We start from the raw sequence: 15883 nt of genomic DNA on the forward strand, positions 1-15883 counted from the left end.
TAGGGTAAGATTCCTTTCAAACATAGGCGATTATATGTACTTTATAATAATTTCGCCGTAGATTACACAAATTTTTTAATAATTATTAAATCTGTATCATTACTTTATTTAATAAAGATAACTAAGTATTTAGTGAAAGTTTAAAATTAATTGATAAATGAACAATTACATGAATTAAAGTGAAGAACAAATGATAAAATTATAGTAAATTGTTCTTGCACATTGTTTAACAATTATAAGAAAACAAATATTTTAATTGTAATCTGATTTGTAAGCGATACTCTTCGTATCGTTTGTTGCAAATGTTTTAATATTGGTAGCGCTGCGTATTCAGGAAGTCTCTTTCTAGTTAGACACGTGACGTCTTTTCCTTTAAAATCGTGCTGTTGAGGAGGTACGTACAGATCGATCCGAAATAATTTTTTAATCTACTTGCATCTACGATTTTGCATTGATAATTGCGTCGATACTATGCGATTCGTAAATAAGTGATTCCAAATAATTGTTTCGTTCAAAAAGTGCGAGATAGAAGATTCGGTAAACGATGATTGTCGAGTTTCGAAATCGTGTGACGGCGGGTCGTTTACGACACCTACGTTCTAAGTGCCGTTGTGAAAAACTGTCACTGAAGTTTTGTGATTTCAGAACGCAATGGGACGTTATTCTCACGAGCCGGTGAACGCGACCAAGTCGTGCAAAGCACGAGGTTCCAACTTACGAGTTCATTTTAAGGTAAATAAATCAATTACTGTATATCGAAAGACCTAACCTCAAAGTAACAAGATAGTTGTATTTACAAAATGCAACGTGGTGATGGTGCGGTTTGCTTATCAAAATATGCGATTGATTGTTATTCTGTATTTTAGAATACTCATGAAACAGCGCGTGCCATCAAAAACATGCCTTTGCGAAGGGCGCAGAAATATTTGAAAAATGTTATTGAATACAAGGAGTGCGTTCCGTTCCGCAGATTTAATGGCGGTGTCGGCAGATGTGCTCAAGCAAAACAATTTGGCACTACCCAAGGTAAGATTCAGTAAATAATTTCTGTTTATAATGTTCAAAGTGTATGTTTGCCGTTAATATATTTGTTGTATTCAATTTCAGGTCGTTGGCCCAAGAAATCGGCAGAATTTTTGCTGCAGCTTTTAAAAAATGCAGAAAGTAATGCAGATGTCAAGGGATTAGAAATTGACCGCCTTGTAATTAATCACATTCAAGTAAATCATGCTCCTTCGTTGCGTAGAAGAACCTACAGAGCTCATGGTCGTATCAACCGTTAGTATTTACAATTACTATTCTTTAAAACATCCAATCTTTGGTGGTAGATCTGCATTTAATTATGCTTGTACATTTTCATAGCTTACATGAGTTCCCCATGTCACATCGAAGTCATTTTAACCGAAAAAGAAGATTTCGTGATAAAGAGCCCAGAAGAAGAACCTTCGAAAAAGAAACTTAGTAAGAAGAAGCTTGCCAGACAAAAGGAAAAGATGTTGAGGGAATAATTTTACATATAAGCTGGATATTGACTGTACTGTGAAAAATGAAGATAACATTGTTCTATAACTTTTCTATTTTATTTTTTACCTCCTTTGCCGTGTTATTCTGTTTTTTATAATAAAAAACAAGTTTGATTAGGGTTAAGCTTTATATTGAAATTAAAATTTACTAATGTTAAAAATTGTTTGAAATATCAAGTACTAAAGTATGGTTGCAACAATTTTAAAAAAGATTTCTTTTGGAAGACATAGTAAATTACGTAGAACTAGTATTTTTAATAAAATTTTACTTTCTTTCGTTGTTACATTTTTTTTTTTTTATATTTTAAATATCTTGCATCTGTTACATTTTAAATTACAATGTAAAAGACAATGTACGACAACAATGGCTGTGTTGGAAATGTGAACGAACGATGAGACATAAAAAAGTACATAGTTAAATGTTACGTAAATTCCATTGTATAGGTGCTGTATCTACATTTCGGATTCAGAATCAGTATATAAATTTCAAACACTTTGAGAATGTCATACCAATTCGCATTCGTATCATATTTTTTTTTTTAAATTTAGTTTGCTATCTATTATGGAGCCTGACTGCTAATATTACTTCTTTATTGTCATTTAAATTTGATATGTAAAATAAGAATGTGAAGCTCGATTACAGGAATATGCTGTTTACAATGATCGTTCGTTTATGAACTAAATATGAGCAGATGTATGTGTGTACATATGCTATTTTAAAACGTCAAATTTCTTTAAAAATGCGTATATGACTGTACATCGATTTAGGTCTGATGTAATTCCCCACCGGTGTCAAGAAAGTGGTTCCCGCGTTGTGTTTGGTAAGAATAAGCACAATAATCCTCCTCCTGTAAAATAAAAAAAAAAAATTACATTTTTATTCTTTGCAGAGTGATACATGATGATAAAGAAGAGAGTAGAATATTTAATACAGAACCAACCAATTAAGAGGGCAGCAACTATAAAAGTTGGTGCTGGACAGTACATATCCAAAAGTTGAGCTATTACGATGTTTCCAATAATTCCACCTAGACGTGCTGCAACCATAGAAATGGCTATTCCGGTCGCGCGAAGATGCGTTGGGAAAACCTCGGTTATTAGACAGTCCAACGCTGCGTTTCCACAACTTATCACACCGCTGAAGATAGCCGAAACAATCAGATTATGGTGTTTATTATACACAAAGTATAACCCTATTGAACACAGTCCTGATGAAAGCGTACTAAACACTGCAAACAAGTTTTTCATAAAATTTAAAAGATAATTAAACATTACTTTCTTTTAATTGGATTAACTCTAAGTTGATTACAAATATTTATAATTCTTTATAACTGCATTTTATCACTTTTTGATGCTGTAAGATGAATTTATACAGGCTAGATAAAGAATCTACATACAGTAAAATCATATATCTAGCGATTCAGCAGATATTTTTTCAATAAAACATGAAAATTGTTCTAAATTATTGAAACTCGTATAGAAGTATATAGGATGATCAACCATCCCTGGGAAAAATTTTAATAGGAGATTCTAGAGGCCAAAATAAGACGAAAATCAAGAATACCAATTTGTTGATGAAGGCTTCATTAAAAAGTTATTAACGTTTAAAGTTCAGCCAGTACTGACTTTTTCTCGAAAATGCGCAAGATTTCGAGGATATGTCTATTCACCAAAAATGATTGTAATTGACCCCCGTAACCAAAAATAATTATTCCAAAACGAAAATTTTTTTTTTTCGTCGTAAAATTTCACACACTCGAATTTTTTTCTAGAAAGTGGATAGGATTTCGGGGGTATGTCTATTCATCAAAAATTATTGTAATTGACCTCCACAGCTAACAATATTTTTTTCAGAACGATTTGAAATTTTTTTTTTTCGTCGAAAAATTTAGGCACCTAATTACATTTTCGGTAAGGAATTTTTTTCTCGAAAGTGCGTAGGAATTCGGGGGTATGTGTAATGACCAAAAATGATTGTAATTGACCCCCGCATCCAAATATAATTTTTCCAGAACGATTTGAAATTTTTTAATTTTGTCGAAAAATTTGTCCACCTACTAGAATTTTTTTCTCGAAAGTGCGTAGGATTTCGGGGATATGTCTATTCACCAAAAATGATTGTAATTGACCCCCGTAAATGAAAATAATTTTTCCAGAATGATTTGAAATTTTTTAATTTAATTGTTAATAACTTTTTAACGAAGCCTCCATCAACAAATTTTTATTCTTGATTTTCATGTTATTTTGGCCTCTGGAAACCCCCATTAAAATTTTTCCCAGGAGTGACCGAACACCCTGTATACTATAATGTTTCTTTATTTGATACGTAACAACAATACAAAAAAACCTTTAGTAGTACTCACAAGGAATCTTCGCGAACGGTCCGGCTTCGATTTTGATGAAACTTCGTACACTTATAAAGCAGCCAAAAATAATCGACATGTATTTTTTTTAGCTGCGGTAGCTCGAATTTAAGGGGTGAAACCACCCCTTGAAGTTTTGGCTCGAAACGGCTATCTCGAAAACGGAAAGACACACGAAAAAATTGTTAATGGGTGAGGTTAATGGTTTCTTATGTACAATAACATGGTGTTAAAAAATTTAACAAAATACAATTTGTTTATAACAAAAAGAAATTTGTTAACTTAATTTTTTATTTTATTGAAATTTTCATAATGACAAAAAAAGACGAGCATTTTATTCCAAATCTATTAGTATGGAATATTTTTAAATTGCCTCCTACAGTTTTGCAGATTTTGATGATTTACATCTTACGCGTACATCCATTATGGTAGTAGCCGGTTCTAACTTTGATTTTAATGAAGCACTGCAAGCTTGCACTAAGTTATACAGTAACAAGTAACAAGTAACAATAACAGTAACAAGTTTCTTAACAGCAATGAAAAGATTAATTGTTTTTATTACCCACCTATGACATCGTCGCAAAGGTGGAGCGATTTATAAATTATAAATACATACAGTGTGTATAGCAATTACTCTATGTAGTTTCGATAATAGTGGTACTCGTCGAAAAATTGTTTGAAACATAAAGATTTCTTACACCATGCGGATTTAATTATTGCCACGTCACCACAAATATGGCGATCGGTAGCCCTAGCCTTCTACATACAGGGTGTTCGGCCACCCCTGGGAAAAATTTTAATGGGAGATTCTAGAGGCCAAAATGAGACGAAAATCAAGAATACCAATTTGTTGATTGAGGCTTCATTAAAAAGTTATTAACAATTGAATTCAAAAATTTCAAATCGTTCTGGAAAAATTATTTTCGGTTGCGGGGGTCAATTACAATCATTTTTGGTGGATACACATACCCCGAAATCCTACGCACTTTCAAGAAAAAAATTCTTAACCGAAAATCTAATGTGAGGCCAGAAATGCTTCCCTGAAAATACGTATCTTTAAAACGTCATAACTTCTGAACGGATTGAAGGAATTTAATGTTTAAAAAAGCAATCAACGCATATTTTAGTAGAGAATATGTAGAAATTCTAAAAATATTGGAAAAGTTGCTCCTTGATCCCGTAAAATGTGAAAAACCCCATAAAAGTGGTTTAATTTGTAAACGGCCATAACTCCTACAATAGTAAAGGTATCTTATTGAAATTTTTTCTGTAGCAGAGCCTACGAACACCTACAAAATTATTAGGCAATTTTTCTGTAGTGCGTCAAACAAAATTATTAAAAACTAAAAACGAATATTTAAGAAAAATCGACGAAGGGAAGGTGCCTAAATTTTTTAGCGAAAAAAAAGATTTCAAATTGTACTGGAAAAATTATTTTCGGTTGCAGGGGTCAATTACAATCATTTTTGGTGAATAGACATACTCTCAAATTCCTACCCACTTTGGAGAAAAAAATTCGAGAAAATGTGAAATTTTTCGACAAAATTAAAAAATTTCAAATCGTTCTGGAAAAATTATTTTCGGTTTAAAATTTAAAATTTAAGTTTAAAATTATATTGTATAATTTAGTGCAAGCCTACAGTGCTTCATTAAAATCAAAGTTAGAACGGCTACTACCATAGTGGATGTACGCGCAAGATGTAAATCATCAAAATCTGCAAAACTGTAAGAGGCAATTTTAAAATGTTACATACCAATAGATTTGGAATAAAATGCTCGTCATTTTTTATCATTATGAAAATTTCAATAAAATGAAAAATTAAGTTAACAAATGTTTTTTTTGTTATAAACAAATTGTATTTTGTTAAATTTTTTAACGCCACGTTATTGTACATAAGAAACCATTAACCTCGCCCATTAACAATTTTTTCGTATGTCTTTCCGTTTTCGAGATAGCCGTTTCGAGTCAATACTGCAAGGGGTGGTTTCACCCCTTAAACAGGAGTTACCGCAACTAAAAAAAATACATGCCGATTATTTTTGGCTGCTTTATAAGTGTACGAAGTTTCATCAAAATCGAAGCCGGACCGTTCGCGAAGGTTTCTTGTCAGTAAATTAAATAAAATTTGAGGTTGCGTATGAAACATAACTATCAGTAAAAATCGTACATTGTTGGTGACATTGGAAATCCGGTGAATCCCCAATTGTTTTTTGTGTAACAATGCTTAGCAACGATCGAATCTAGCTGATTTAGCAGCATTCTGATTACTATATGCGTTGTTCTGCCAAAAAATCAATATAAAAGACTTAAAATGCGATAAACTACAGTAGCGGAGCGTGAATTAGTTATTTATCACTATAAAAACAAAACAAATTATTATAAAGTTGGTAAAATTATTAATCGAAGTAGAAGCACAGTTCAATGTATAATAAAACGATAGAAAGCAGAGGACCGTGAAGTGAATAAATTAAAAGAGAGATAGAAAAACTGAATATCAGGTATGAACGATGGATTGTTAGAAAAATTAAGGATGATCCGAGGATTAGTGCTCCAAAATCAGCGTCGGAAGTTGAAAAATATTTAAATAAGAAAGTAAGTGATTCAACAATTAGAAGAGTATTAAGAAAACAGAAGTATCATGGTAGAGTTTCTCGAGGGAAGCTGTTCATAAGTTTGCAAAATAGGAAGAAGAGGTACGAGTTTGCTAAGAAGTATACAGGGCATTCGGCCACCCCTGGGAAAAATTTGAATGTGAGATTATAGAAGCACAAATAAGACGAAAATCAAGAATACCAATTTGTTGATGAAGGCTTCGATAAAAAGTTATTAACAATTAAATTCAAAAATTTCAAATAGTTCTGGAAAACTTATTTTCGGTTGCGGTGGTCAATTACAATCATTTTTGGTGAATATACATACCTATGAAATCCTATCCACTTTGGAGAAAAAAAATCGAGTAGATGCTGAAATTTTTCGACGAAAAAAAAATTTTTCAAATCATTCTAAAAAAATTATTTTCAGTGGCGGGGGTCAATTACAAACATTTTTGGTCATTACACATACCCCTGAAATCTCACGCACTTTCAAGAAAAAAATTCCTTACCAAAAATCTAATTAGGCGCCTAAATTTTCGATGAAAAAAAAAAAATTTCAAATCGTTTTGGAAAAATTATTTTCGATTGCGGGAGTCAATTACAATCATTTTTGGTGAATACACATACCTCTGAAATCCTATCCACTTTGGAGAAAAAAATTCGAGAAAGTGTGAAATTTTTCGACGGATAAAAAAAATTTCAAATCGTTTTGGAAAAATTATTTTCGGTTGTGGGGGTCAATTACAATCATTTTTGGTGAATAGATATAACCCCGGAATTCTAAACACTTTCGAGAAAAAAATTCCTCACCGAAAATATAATTTGAGGCCAGAAATGTCACATGAAAATTTCTTGCGTATCTTTAAACAGCCATAACTCCTGCTATAGTGAATATATTTTATTGAAACTTTTTTTTGCAGTAGAGCTCATGGTTACTTACAGAAAAGTATTGGACAACTTTTTTATACGACGCCAAACAAAATGACTAAAAATCAAAAACGAATTTTTAAGGAAAATCGACAGAGGGTAGGTGCCTAAATTTTTTGGCGAAACTGAAATCTTTTAAATCGTCCTGAAAAAATTATTTTCGGTTGCGAGGGTCAATTACAATCATTTTGGGTGAATAGACATACTCCTGAAATCTTGCGCATTTTCGAGAAAAAAATTTAATACGGGCGGAATTTTAAACGTTAATAACTTTTTAACGAAGCCTCCATCAACAAATTGGTATTCTTGATTTTCGTCTTATTTTGGCCTCTAGAATCCCCCATTAATAAAGGAATAAAGGAATCGAAATTTAATATCTTCGGTTCGGATGAAAGAAAAATTCTATGGACAAAACCAAATACAACTATGGGTATTAAAAATCTCCGAGCGACAGTTAAATTAGACGGGGGGTTTCAAATGGTCTGGGGCTGCATGTCAGCATCTGGCGTTGGAAATCTAGTATTTATTGATAATATAATGTATAAGTGGTCGTATTTCAGTATATTAAAAAATAATTTAATAGATAGTGCCGAAAAAATGGGAATTTTAAACAATTTTAAATTTTACGCCGACAACGATCCGATGCACAATTCTTACGTAGCGAAGAGTTGGCTATTGCATAACTGCTCTAAAGTTCATATTTGGAACGAATTGGACAAAGAAGTAAGATTACACAATATTACAAGCAAGGAAAGCCTTAAAAAAGCTTTGCAAGAAGAATGGTCGAAAATAACACTTGAACTTTGTGAGAATTTAGTAAAATCAATTCCTCGTCGACTGCAGTGTGTTCAAAATACATTTGGGTACTCATTTAAATATTAATACAAACTATTTTTATTATATATTATTCTAAAACTGTATTTTATTTCCTCTGTACAATTTTTACTGATAGCTAAGTTTCATACGCAACCTCAAATTTTATGTAATTTACCGAGTACTACTATAGGTTTTTTTATATTGTTGTTATGTATCAAATAAAGAAACATTACACTATATGCCTCTATATGAGTTTCAATAATTTAGTACAATTTTCATGTTTTATTGAAAAAATATCGACTGAACCGCTAGGTGTACGATTTTAAGTGACAGTCACAGTATTTTGAGTGACAGAGATTAGCTGAAAACATATAGGAAAATACAATTTGACCTTGAAGTTCAAGATTAAATTTAATTACTTCTGTTTATTCTACTCAATGAAAGTACGTGACAAAAATAATGATCTCGTTCACGAAATCATATAAGATCGTTCTGTCAGTTAGCGCGGTATTTGTGAACAACCGTGTACGTTGTTCGAAGAGCAAAAAACCTGTGATCTGCGCAAAAGTAAACTATTTTTTAGTTTTAGGTGCGACTTCAAACCTTATACGATGATATAATGTTACAAAAAGATTAGAAGCGAATACGATACGTACCAAGGAAGAATTTACGACCGAGACGATCCATTCCTAAAACGGCGACAATATTTGCAGGAATGGCGGATGCCACTGTGATCAACGACTCTAAAAAGACAGAGGCGCCGATTTTGTCCGAACAAAGATTCTCAACATTGTGAGACCCCTTTTGAACCACGTATTCGGTGACCTGACATATCGAAGCTATCTCTCCGGGATGATCGCGATGAAATTCGTCGAAACGATTGAACAGCTCCGGGAACCACATCATCAGACCATAATAACCGATGTGAAAGGTGAAGTTGATAATGATCGAGATGATGGTGAAGCGAAGAATCGGTGATATGAAGAGTTGTTTACTGTTGTCTACGATATCGCTGAGCATTGTTTTGCATTTGTTTTTTTCGACGCCAATCTTCGCCGGTTCCGGCTCTTGAAAGTCGTCGAGAATCAATTCTTTAACCTGTGGAATATAGCCATTAAAAATGATTATTTTATCAAACTTGTTAAAATTACATTTTAACAACATTTTAACATACTACAAAAAGTATACATTTGAACAAAAATATTTTTTATTCGTAACATTGTTAACACTAGGTTTACGGTACGCGTCAATTTGACGCATTCAGATTCTAAACTTAACGTTATAGGACTCATAAATATTATTTGTTAGCAATTTATGTTGAATTGAATTGATGTAACGATATGGATGTATACTCTAATTAAAAGAAAAAACTGCATTTCAATGCAACTGTTAACGTAGCGAATTATAATAAAAATATGCACAACGAGTGTCCGTAAACCTAGTGTTAAAGAATTAAGATTGTCTTCTACTAATCCGTTAAATTTTAGTGAAAAAATAAAGCTGCTTAAAAAAAGACCAGTCTCATCGTTAAAAAATGCGATAATACCATCAATTTTTGGAAGTATCTCTAAAAATAAGACCGAGCGATAATTATTGCTTCTAATAAAAGTTGTTCAGAATCTCGTTCTGTATAACATACTTTGATATCGGTACCTGCATTCTTCAGCTTTTTTTGTTAAAAAGAATAGTAAATACACATTACTGTTTTAAGCTCTCTCGATCTACATTTTTGTTGAACGTTATAATACACCCTTTTCTGAAAAATACCGGATAAAAATAGGTTGGCTTAGGGCAAATTCACTAATGTGCAGGTTTACCAGAGCAAATGCCGACTGAATGGGTTAAAAATATTAGGTTGGCCAAAAAGTTCGTGCGGTTTTTAGCTTGTCAATAAAGAACGATATTTTAAATAAAAGGTGTTGTCTTTATTGAACAATGTATTGTCCATTTTGTTTTACAATCTTTTCCCATCTTTCAGGTAATTTTAGAATCCCGCGTTTGCAAAACTTCTCGTCTTTCTCCGCAAAGAAGTGGTTCAGGTGCTGCTTGATATCCTCCTCAGAATTAAATTTCTTTCCACTTAAGGAATTCTGTAATGAACGAAACATATAGAAATCTGTCGGAGCAATATCTGGCGAATATGGAGGATGTGGTAAAACATCCCAGCCCAGCTCCTCTAACTTTTGCCGAGTCTGCAAAGACGTATGCGATCGGGCATTATCATGGTGGAAGACCACTCCTTTGCGATTTACCAATTCTGACCGTTTCTCACGAATCGTGTTGTATAATTTGTCAAGCTGGCTGCAGTATACGTTCGAATTGATGGTTGTATTGCTTGCAAGCAGCTCATAGAATAGCACACCCTTATAATCCCACCACATCGAAAGCATGATTTTTTTTGGATGGAGTCCTGCTTTTGAAATGGTGTTTGGTGGTTTGTCACTCATTCTCCATGACCTTTTGCGCTTAATATTGTTATAGACAATCCACTTTTCGTACCCTGTAACCATTCGCTTAAGAAATGGGTCGCTTTCTTCACGTTTCATAAGCGAACTACACAGAGAAATTCGAGCAATGAGATTTGCTTCGCTCAATTCGTGCGGGACCCAAACGTCCAATCGGCTGATGTATCCAAGTCGGTGCGAATGATTTTCGACGCTCGACTTTGATATTTTAAGAATATCTACAATATCTCGTGTTGTATAACGCGGATTAGCATCGGTTAAACGTTTTATTTGATCGTCGTCAATCTCCTGCGGTCGGCCAGAGCGTGGTGTGTCGTTAAGGGAAAAATCTCCATTCCGAAATCTCGCAAACCACTTTTGACATGCACGATCCTTGATGACACTTTCCCCGTACACATTGCATATTTTTCTGCACGTTTCAGCTGCGTTCTTTCCTTTTTTAAAGTAAAAAAGCATTATGTGTCGGAAATGCTCCTTTTGCATGCCCATCTTTAATACTATATAAAATTTGCAAATCAGAATAATTGTTACAAAGCTATGGTTAAAATGCAAGGCTAACTGCTAGTTGTTAAGCCACCTTTTGTTTTAAAGGCTTGGACTGAAGTAAGTTGCATTTCAAACTACATAAAGACAACCGTTGACAAGAACCGCACGAACATTTTGGCCAATCTAATAGTTTGACACATAGGTATAAGAAAGAAGTATTTACCGTGTAACTATCACGCGGTTTGCCAGTATTAATGGCGTATATCCCGCGGAAGATGTCGAGTGCCTCCTCGTATCTTCCGCAAGACAAGAGGTATTTAGGGGATTCAGGGAGCAGCAGAAGCAGCCCCGCGACGATAAACGACGGAGCAGCGCAGATCAGCAGGAAGATTCGCCAAGAATTGTATGTGAACGCCGAACTCGCGATGCCGATGTCGTTAGGGATGATCGACCATGCCAAGCCTGAAAAAAATGAAAAATCACATGCATTTTAACCAGAGACTTATACCGAAATGGAAAATACTGTAAACTCACCAGCAACAAAGAGGTTCCCAAGTGTCCAGAAGGCAGCCATGAAAGACAGCATCGAGCCTCGTTTAGACTTTGGTTGAAACTCAGCGAAGTATGACCAGATGACAGGTCCGCTTCCTCCGAGCCTAAAACAAAGAAAAATATACATACATATGAGTTTCAATAATTTAGTACAATTTTCATGTTTTATTGAAGAAATATCGACTGAACCACTAGGTATATGATTTTAAGTGACAGTCACTATATGTAGAAGCATATAGTGTAATGTTTCTTTATTTGATACATAACAACAATATAAAAAAACCTATAGTAGTACTCGGTAAATTACATAAAATTTGAGGTTGCGTATGAAACTTAGCTGTCAATAAAAATCGTACAGAAGAAATAAGATACAGTTTTAGAATAATATATAATAAAGATTGTTTATATTAATATTTAGTTGGGTAACCAAATGTATTTTGAACACACTGCAGTCGACGAGGAATTGATTTTACTAAATTCTCACAAAATTCAGGTGTTATTTTCGACCATTCTTCTTGCAAAGCTTTTTTAAGGCTTTCCTTGCTTGTAATATTGTGTAATCTTACTTCTTTGTCCAATTCGTTCCAAATATGTTCTATGACATTGACATCAGGAGATTATCAGGGCGTTTGAAGAACTTTAGAGCAGTTATGCAATAGCCAACTCTTCGCTACGTAAGAATTGTGCATCGGATCGTTGTCGGCGTAAAATTTAAAATTGTTTAAAATTCCCATTTTTTCGGCACTTTCTTTTAAATTATTTTTCAATATACTGAAATACGACCACTTATTCATTATATTATCAATAAATACTAGATTTTCAACGCCAGATGCTGACATGCAGCCCCGGACCATTTGAAACCCACCGTCTAATTTAACTGTCGCTCGGAGATTTTTAATATCCATAGTTGTATTTGGTTTTGTCCATAGAATTTTTCTTTCATCCGAACCGAAGATATTAAATTTCGATTCCTTTATACAGGGTGTTCGGCCACCTCTGGGAAAAATTTTAATGGGGGATTTTAGAGGCCAAAATAACACGAAAATCAAGAATACAAATTTGTTGATGGGGGCTTCGTTAAAATGTTATTAAAGTTTAAAGTTCCACACGTACTGAATTTTTTTCTCGAAAATGCGTAAGATTTCGGGGGTATGTCTATCCACCAAAAATGATTGTAATTGACCCCCGCAACCGAAAATAATTTTTTCAGAACGATTTGAAAGATTTCAATTTTGCCAAAAAATTTAGCCAGCTACCATCTGTCGATTTTCCTTAAAAAAACGTTTTTGATTTTTAGTCATTTTGTTTGACGCCGTATAAAAAAGTTGTCGAATACTTTTCTGTAGGTACCCATGAGTTCTACTGCAGAAAAAAGTTTCAATGAAATATATTCACTATTGCAGGAGTTATGGCTGTTTAAAGATACGCAAGGAATTTTCATGTGACATTTCTGGCCTCACATTATATTTTCGGTGAGGAATTTTTTTCTTGCAAGTGGTTAGGATTTCGGAGGTATATGTACTCACCAAAAATGATTGTAATTGACCCCCGCAACCGAAAATAATTTTACCAAAATGATTTGAAATTTTTTTTTTTTCGTCGAAAAAAGGTACCTAATTAGATTTTCGGTAAGGAATTTTTTTCTCGAAATTGCGTAGGATTTCTGGGGTATGTGTAATGACCAAAAATGATTGTAATTGACCCCCGCAATTGAAAATAATTTTTTTAGAATGATTTGAAAAATTTTTTTTTCGTCGACCAGCATCTACCCGATTTTTTTTCTCGAAAGTGGATAGGATTTCGTAGGTATGTGTATTCACCAAAAATGATTGTAATTGACCACCGCAACCGAAAATAAGTTTTCCAGAACTATTTGAAATTTTTGAATTTAATTGTTAATAACTTTTTATCGAAGCCTTCATCAACAAATTGGTATTCTTGATTTGCGTCTTATTTGTGCTTCTATAATCTCCCATTAAAATTTTTCCCAGGGGTGGCCGAATACCCTGTATATTTCTTAGCAAACTCGTACCTCTTCTTCCTATTTTGCAAACTTATGAACAGCTTCCCTCGAGAAACTCTACCATGATATTTCTGTTTTCTTAATACTCTTCTAATGGTTGAATCACTTACTTTCTTATTTAAATATTTTTCAACTTCCGACGCTGATTTTGGAGCACTAATCCTCGGATCATCCTTAATTTTTCTAACAATCCATCGTTCATACCTGATATTCAGTTTTTCTATCTCTCTTTTAATTTATTCACTTCACGGTCCTCTGCTTTCTATCGTTTTATTATACATTGGACTGTGCTTCTACTTCGATTAATAATTTTACCAATTTTATAATAATTTGTTTTGTTTTTATAGTGATAAAAAACTAATTCACTCTCCGCTACTGTAGTTTGTCGCATTTTAAGTCTTTTATATTGATTTTTTGGCAGAACAACGCATATAGTACTCAGAATGCTGCTAAATTAGCTAGATTCGATTGTAGCTAAGCATTGTTACACAGAAGACAATTGGGAATTCACCGGATTTCCAATGTAACCAACAATGTACGATTTTTACTGACAATTATGTTTCATACGCAACCTCAAATTTTATTTAATTTACTGAGTACAACTAAAGATTGTTTTGTATTGTTGTTATGTATCAAATAAAGAAACATTATTCTATGTACCTTTATACAAGTTTCAATAATTTAGAACAATTTTGATATTTTATTGAAAAATTATCGGCTGAACCGCTAGATGTATGATTTTAAGTGATAGTGTGTACAATATGATTCCCCAAAGGAAATAAATGACAATTAGAATCGTTACAAGTATTAATTTCACAAAAGATTCAACTCCAATATAATGAACCCCCAAACCTAAAACGAAAAAGTTAACTGATGTCTCATTTTGATTTCTTTATTATGATTGTAATATAAATACCGTGGAAATTTGAAAATTAAGAAGCAATCTTAAACAAAAAAACCATAACTTTCCCATATTTGCTTTAGTGTATTTGCCCTAAATCTGTATATTTTTTTTTGTGTTCTTTTCACAATAGACTGTATCTGATCTTTATAAATAAATATAGATGGGGTTGGTTGAAAAAGTAACGTGCATTAGCATTTTTTTTTAAAGAAAAGACTTAAAATTTTAAGAAATTATTTTTTAGTGTATTATTGAGGATGACATTGTGAACAACTTTTATCTGAACAATAATTGAGCAGTTCACAAGACAAATCGATTAACTCTATAAAACAAAAAATGAAGGAATGTGATGAAATAATGTACATTGTTATTTAAAACTCCCTTCATAATATAAATTCAAATAAACTTTGTAACATGCATAAATACAAATGTAGCTTTCATCTAACGGTATATAAAATAGAATAGCTTTAGAGTAATCGTCAGTAATGTTAAAATTTTCATGTGACTAGGGAACTGTAATCGGTTTAGCAAGTGAAATAACTAATAAAATTAAATTCAGTGTTCAAATTTTTATATTTTTTATTAGAGAAGAAGTTAATTATTATATATTTTTATTGTTCTGCACGTGCACTCGGCAGAAGGCACAAAAAAGGACGATTGGTAACGCCTACATACAGGGTGTTCGGTCACCCTTGGGAAAAATTTTACTGGGGGATTCTAGAGGCCAAAATAAGACGAAAATCAAGAATACCAATTTGTTGATGGAGGCTTCGTTAAAAAACTATTAACGTTTAAAGTTCCGCCCGTACTGAATTTTTTTCTCGAAAGTGCGTAGGATTTCGAGGGTATGTCTATTCACCAAAAATTATTGTAATTGAACCCCGCAACCGAAAATAATTTTTTTAGAACGATTTGAAATTTTTTTTTCGCCTAAAATTTCAGCACCTACCCCTGGGGTCGATTTTTCTTAAAAATTTGTTTTTCATTTTTAATAAATTTGTTTGACGTTCTACGGAAATGTTGTCTAATACGTTTTTGTAGGTACCCATGGGCTCTGCTTCAGAAAAAAATTTCGAGGAGATATCTTTACTATTGTAAGAGTTATGGCCGTTTGAAAATGGGACCAGTTTAGGGGGGTTTTCACACTTTCCAATGTCAAGGAACAACTTTTTCAATATTGTTAGAATTTCTACATATTCTCCACTAAAATACGCGTTGCTTGCATTTTGAAA

The 15883-nt window shown here is 33.1% G+C and overlaps 2 protein-coding genes across 6 annotated transcripts in view; one reads left to right on the top strand and one right to left on the bottom strand.

The window, feature by feature from the left end:
* The first annotated feature begins 364 nt into the window (after positions 1 to 364).
* Rpl17 (ribosomal protein L17) lies at positions 365 to 1569 on the top strand. Of its 2 annotated transcripts, none has more exons than XM_076769903.1 (5): positions 365 to 394; positions 646 to 732; positions 867 to 1026; positions 1108 to 1278; positions 1363 to 1569. In XM_076769903.1, exons 2-5 carry the CDS (start codon positions 652 to 654, stop codon positions 1506 to 1508), a joined length of 558 nt encoding a protein of 185 aa, XP_076626018.1. In that variant the 5' UTR covers positions 365 to 394; positions 646 to 651; the 3' UTR covers positions 1509 to 1569. The 2 variants fall into 2 exon arrangements, with proteins under 2 accessions (XP_076626018.1, XP_076626019.1); XM_076769904.1 differs by lacking the exon at positions 365 to 394 and adding an exon at positions 431 to 537.
* A 203-nt stretch (positions 1570 to 1772) lies between these two features.
* LOC143344138 (synaptic vesicle glycoprotein 2B) overlaps positions 1773 to 15883 on the bottom strand; it is a 69057-nt gene continuing 54946 nt past the window's right edge. For all 4 annotated transcript variants that reach the window (XM_076769875.1, XM_076769876.1, XM_076769873.1 and 1 more), the window contains exons 6-10: positions 11710 to 11831; positions 11399 to 11637; positions 8881 to 9322; positions 2465 to 2752; positions 1773 to 2371 (exon numbers count right to left, since the gene is read on the bottom strand). In XM_076769875.1, the coding sequence (XP_076625990.1) occupies positions 2316 to 2371; positions 2465 to 2752; positions 8881 to 9322; positions 11399 to 11637; positions 11710 to 11831 (1147 nt within the window). In that variant the 3' untranslated portion in view covers positions 1773 to 2315. The remainder of the gene's footprint in view (positions 2372 to 2464; positions 2753 to 8880; positions 9323 to 11398; positions 11638 to 11709; positions 11832 to 15883) is intronic.

This window comes from Colletes latitarsis, chromosome 7 (genome assembly GCF_051014445.1).
Source record: "Colletes latitarsis isolate SP2378_abdomen chromosome 7, iyColLati1, whole genome shotgun sequence".
In the NCBI taxonomy this organism is placed as follows: domain Eukaryota; kingdom Metazoa; phylum Arthropoda; class Insecta; order Hymenoptera; family Colletidae; genus Colletes; species Colletes latitarsis.

What these genes read in the sequence shown, in the direction of transcription:
- Rpl17 (XM_076769903.1), top strand. Translation starts at nt 652, where the DNA reads ATGGGACGTTATTCTCACGAGCCGGTGAACGCGACCAAGTCGTGCAAA. An exon ending in ACAATTTGGCACTACCCAAG is followed by an intron (nt 1,027 to 1,107) that starts GTAAGATTCAGT and finishes ATTCAATTTCAG; the next exon opens with GTCGTTGGCCCAAGAAATCG. An exon ending in AGCTCATGGTCGTATCAACC is followed by an intron (nt 1,279 to 1,362) that starts GTTAGTATTTAC and finishes ACATTTTCATAG; the next exon opens with CTTACATGAGTTCCCCATGT.